At 40.0% G+C, this 4,533-nt stretch overlaps 1 protein-coding gene across 1 annotated transcript; it reads right to left on the minus strand.

The window, feature by feature from the left end:
• Positions 511 to 3,658, minus strand: RFESD (Rieske Fe-S domain containing). Its single transcript, XM_021381392.1, has 4 exons — positions 3,187 to 3,658; positions 2,140 to 2,320; positions 2,015 to 2,049; positions 511 to 1,513 (listed from the first exon to the last, which is right to left on the minus strand). The coding sequence occupies exons 1-4, from the start codon at positions 3,262 to 3,264 to the stop codon at positions 1,244 to 1,246; spliced, it is 564 nt and encodes a 187-aa protein (XP_021237067.1). The 5' UTR covers positions 3,265 to 3,658; the 3' UTR covers positions 511 to 1,243.

Raw genomic sequence — 4,533 nt, forward strand, 5'->3', positions numbered from 1 at the left:
GTATATTGACACAGGCCTACTTATCCTTCCCATACACTAAAACCAAGATAACTCACTGCAAGCATGAGAGAAACTTACAGATAAAGGCCAAAAAACTTCATATTGTTCCTGCGTAAGATATAACTTACACAAAGAGCCAACAAATCACCAAAAAAATGCACCTTGAAGGACAGCATCCAGGCTGCAGTCACGTTACCAGATGGACATTATCAGACAACCCAGGAGTCTCAGGATGATGTTAACTTTCATGCAGTATTTTCAGCTCCCTAGAAGCTGTGGGCTGGGCAGAAAATTTCACTGTGTCCCAGAGCACAGACTGCCCTTCATGCAACACAACACAGAAGGAAAGCTTCTCTGTTCTGGGAGCACTGTTATCAGTGCAGATCTGATGCTATACAGAGAACTCAAATACAGAAACCTAACTTTTGGCTCTAAATAGGAAGCTTGCTTTTTGAAATGAATATATAACAATGTATTTAAAACAAATAAAAACAAACAAGAACCATGACCTTACATATCAGTCTTTTTTTACTGAACAGTTTCTTTTTTATCCAACAATAGAATCGGGAAGAACAATTTACACACGACAAATATGTCCAATTATTTGATAAACTGCCAGAAGAGTTCAATAAAGAAAAGGAAAATATACGCTTTCATGAAATCTTTGTAGCAACACAGAAATAGGCATAAAAAAGAATATCAAAATTTGCTCAAATTTTGCCCTCCTCTTTGTGAAAATCTGGCCTTTTAGATTTATAAAAATGCAGAGATTTCTCACATATCTATGAAGATAAAAATTCTATGTCAATTAAACAGAAGGTATTGTAAGTATAAACTGTTACTTATATAAACATAACCTTTATACTAGACTATCTTAAACTAATAATGTTTAATATGCAGCAATATACCACATTCCCTCCTGAAACTTAAAATAATTCTAGCGAAAGAGGATTAAAAAAATATTAAGTACTATAAGAGCTCTGCTGCAAATAAGTCTCTTCGAAATTCAGAAGTAAAAACAAAAAATCACTGGCACAGGCTCAGTCATATCCCCAGCTATGCAGAGCTTCTTATCTTACTGATTTCTACAATATCAAGTTCATTATATTAACATTGGAATTTAATCTGGAAACAATCTTGACAGCCATGTTACATTTTCATTTCATGATAGTGATTCTTTATAGCGACATTCAGCAGGATTCTGTTTTCTGTCCAAAACTTGCTCTGCTGCTTGTGAATTGCTTTATTTTTTCATAGCTAAATCACCACCATTTTTGTACTTCTCAGCAAAATAATCAGAGTCAAAACTTACAGACAAATCTGGGGGACTCACATAAACATTCCTATTCTTTACTGTAACTTTATGAATCCTTTGTTTTACTCCTTTTGACTGCCACTGTGGTGTTGGTGATGGCTCCAAAGGGTTTACTCCTTGATATAATCCTTCTCCTGTTTCCAGTGTGATTGTATACTTATGCCAAGGACAGATAACACACGGTTGACCATCGATGTCCTTAAAAGAGGAAGAAGAAAAGAAAAAGCAAGTCATCAGCTTCTAATTCCTCTCCTTGTAGAATTTCCCATCTTAAACATATCTGGTGATTGAGCTGCAAAGCTTTCTGTTATTCTGGTAGAATATAAATTTTTACTCCTAAGAGCACCTTATTCCAGCAGCAAACAACTGAACCAGTAATCCATTTGGTGCTTGAGCTCATTGCTCAACTGCGAATAACATCAGCTTTCATTACACTTCTTGTAATACAATAACTAATCGTAATATTCTACCATTATGGAATGTATCTACACAACAATGAGAATCAGATTTTCCCTCTACTTCTCATCTCACCATTTCAGTCTCCTGAGACAAATAAACATGAAAAAAGCCTGATAGGAAGCATTATTTTTACTTATAAACCCCTTTTTATGTTATGTTTAGACAAAAACTTTCAAAGAAAATGCACTGGAGATTTCAAAATTTCTATGCACATAAGTTATTTTTACTTTGCTTACATACCTCTATTTCTCCAAGATGTAAAGGGCCTCCTTCATCTGAAACATGGTAGAATATGATATTAATTTATGCAGCAAACTATATGCTTAATTGTTGCAACACTGATGTTGTGTATGCAAATATCTTACGGTAACAATGAGAGTCCAGAGCATAAAATCTCCCTTCATGGTAGAAAACAACAACTTCTCTGCCATTGACTTTGGCTGTTATTCTTTGGGACTTTTTAATGTCATCTTCTTTTCCAACTAACACAAGACCATTTGGCTCCATTTCAACTGTTTCTTTGCTTGGGCTGTGCAAAACCATGTCCTTGAAACACACACAACACAAAAACAACAACATAAAAAAAAAAAAACACCTCAGAAAACAGTCCATGTTTGGATTTCTACATGGAAAATGTATGTCCTAGTTCCAGGGAAAGGCACAGCTCACTTAGCGCATGTGATGAGTGGGACAGAGGTTTTAGTAAAATATTATCAATATTTGCATAAAGCAAAGCACAGGAGTCTAGTGATAATGTTCACTAACAGAAGCGGAACTGGGAATACCAACTGCTGCAAACCTGATACCTGAGGCTGAGGCAAGATTAATTCCTATTTGAGCCTATTCAATCAACATTTTAATCCCCATCTCCCTTCAAAATCAAATGATACTAAATGTAAAACACTAAGCTATTTAGCTATGCAAAGGGTAAATGGTAGCATTTACATATAAAATTAATAACCTTAACATAATACTACAGATAGAAATACAAGTCTATAGAAGCTGATAATAAGGGAAAAATATTGTATAATAAAGGAAAAAAATCTTTATTTGGGAAGTTGTACTAATCCTGGGCTTTTTAGCAGCTGTGTTCTGCCTTTGCCTTCATCCCTTCATGTATTCCAAACATCAAAAACCCTCTCTTAGCAGAGGACATATGCATGCCTACCCCTTTTATCACGAAGCCTGTCCTCCTCCTAATTTTGCTTACAATTAGCTGCTGTGTTCCAGTCACCCCAAAGTCCTAGTGCAGCTCTGTTACCCTCACTTCCTTAGAAGATCAGGCTAAAAAAAGTCTTTGTGCGTGTTGAGAACAAAGAGGAACCACGTACGCATGGAATCCAATTGCAAAGAGGGTTAAGAGTTACAAAGAGCAGTGCCACTCATCCGCCACACAGCAAATCACACAGTACCTTAGATCCCCACCAGATCAAAACAGAGATGAGAAAGCAGGTGAAGAAATGAACGCTCATAATAATGAGGTCCAACATTGGCTCTCCTCAGGACTCCTATCACAACTAGTGCTGCTTTGTTCACACGTGTGACAGCATTTATCAAAGAGCTTCCTCACATAAAGCCGTCTGCTGTGGGTCTGGTCCCCGCAGCACACAGGGACAGGCTGTACAGAGTCTCAGCGTGGCCGAAGCGAGCTCTGACACAGCTGATAAGGAGTAGGGCCGAGCTGCTCTGCCTTGATAACGGGAGATCAGAGCGCAGAGCTCCTCTTGCTGCGTTTCTCCCTGTAAGCAGCACTCCTCCAGCGGGACATACCACGCGAAGCCCTGCCTGAAGTCACGTACTGCCGCCTGCGCGCACCCTGCCTCGGAAGCTCCGCTTCCCACCAGCCGCTCTGCTGGGCACGTTGGCGGGCTGCCTACAGCTCCCAGCAGGCACTGCGGGCAGGCCAGGCCGAGCGCTTCCCACCGAGCCTGGTGCTGGTGCGTTCTTCTGTTACTGGCATCAGTGAGATCCTTGTCTTTGGCTGTGGGATAAAAATCTTTATCTAAGGAAGAGGTTACTGTACATATAATTCATCTTTCCCACAAAAGGCTCTGAATTCCCCATCCAGCAGGAGCTGCTTTCAGGGTGCCCTCAGGGGGCAGAGCTTGGAGTATGGCTCCTCTCGGGTCACTGCGCAGTGTAGGCTGACGAAAGGCTTCTTGATTTTCATCTGTTTTTTTTCCCATCCCTGTTTATGCTTGCTTTTCATACCCCCTCAGTGATTAGTCCCATAATCAGAAAGAAATCCCAGACACCCTTCTACTGGTTTGTCATAGCCTGCCAAGCGGGGTTTTTTAGTTCTTTGTCTGCTGCACTGTGCACATGTTTATGGTGTCAGTAACACTACCAATACGAGGGAAGGAATTAGGTCAAATCAGGGCAAGACTTGCTGGGTCTTCAGCAGGACTTTTCCCTGTGGTCCTTCTAGGCCACAGATCAGCGCCAGTTCAGTGATGCAGGATTTGAGGATCACTGCATACTTCGTCTCTGACTCACACCTGCCTGTCCAAAGGTCTTGAATATGTTTTTTACCTACATTTCACTCTTCTCTATGAGTATCATGTCTTGGATCAAAAAATGGTAGGTGCATGTGTTGTACCAGAGTTAAGGCACCAGATTCTGACAAGTAGCTACAGCATCTAAAACTCAACAGCCTTCCTCCCACAAAGTTAGGCTTAATGTGGATTTTCCTTGAAAAATATATTGTTCTGAAAACAGGAACTTTGTGTGGCATTTTTACAGAACATCACTACAGTAAT

The sequence above is a fragment of the Numida meleagris genome, chromosome Z (genome assembly GCF_002078875.1).
Source record: "Numida meleagris isolate 19003 breed g44 Domestic line chromosome Z, NumMel1.0, whole genome shotgun sequence".
Lineage (NCBI taxonomy): Eukaryota > Metazoa > Chordata > Aves > Galliformes > Numididae > Numida > Numida meleagris.

Coding starts and splice junctions, on each gene's coding strand:
- RFESD (XM_021381392.1), bottom strand. CDS start 3,264: ATGTTGGACCTCATTATTATGAGCGTTCATTTCTTCACCTGCTTTCTC. Junction 2,050..2,139: donor TCTGGACTCTCATTGTTACC/GTAAGATATTTG, acceptor ACCATGTTTCAG/ATGAAGGAGGCCCTTTACAT. Junction 1,514..2,014: donor TACATCTTGGAGAAATAGAG/GTATGTAAGCAA, acceptor TCCTCTTTTAAG/GACATCGATGGTCAACCGTG.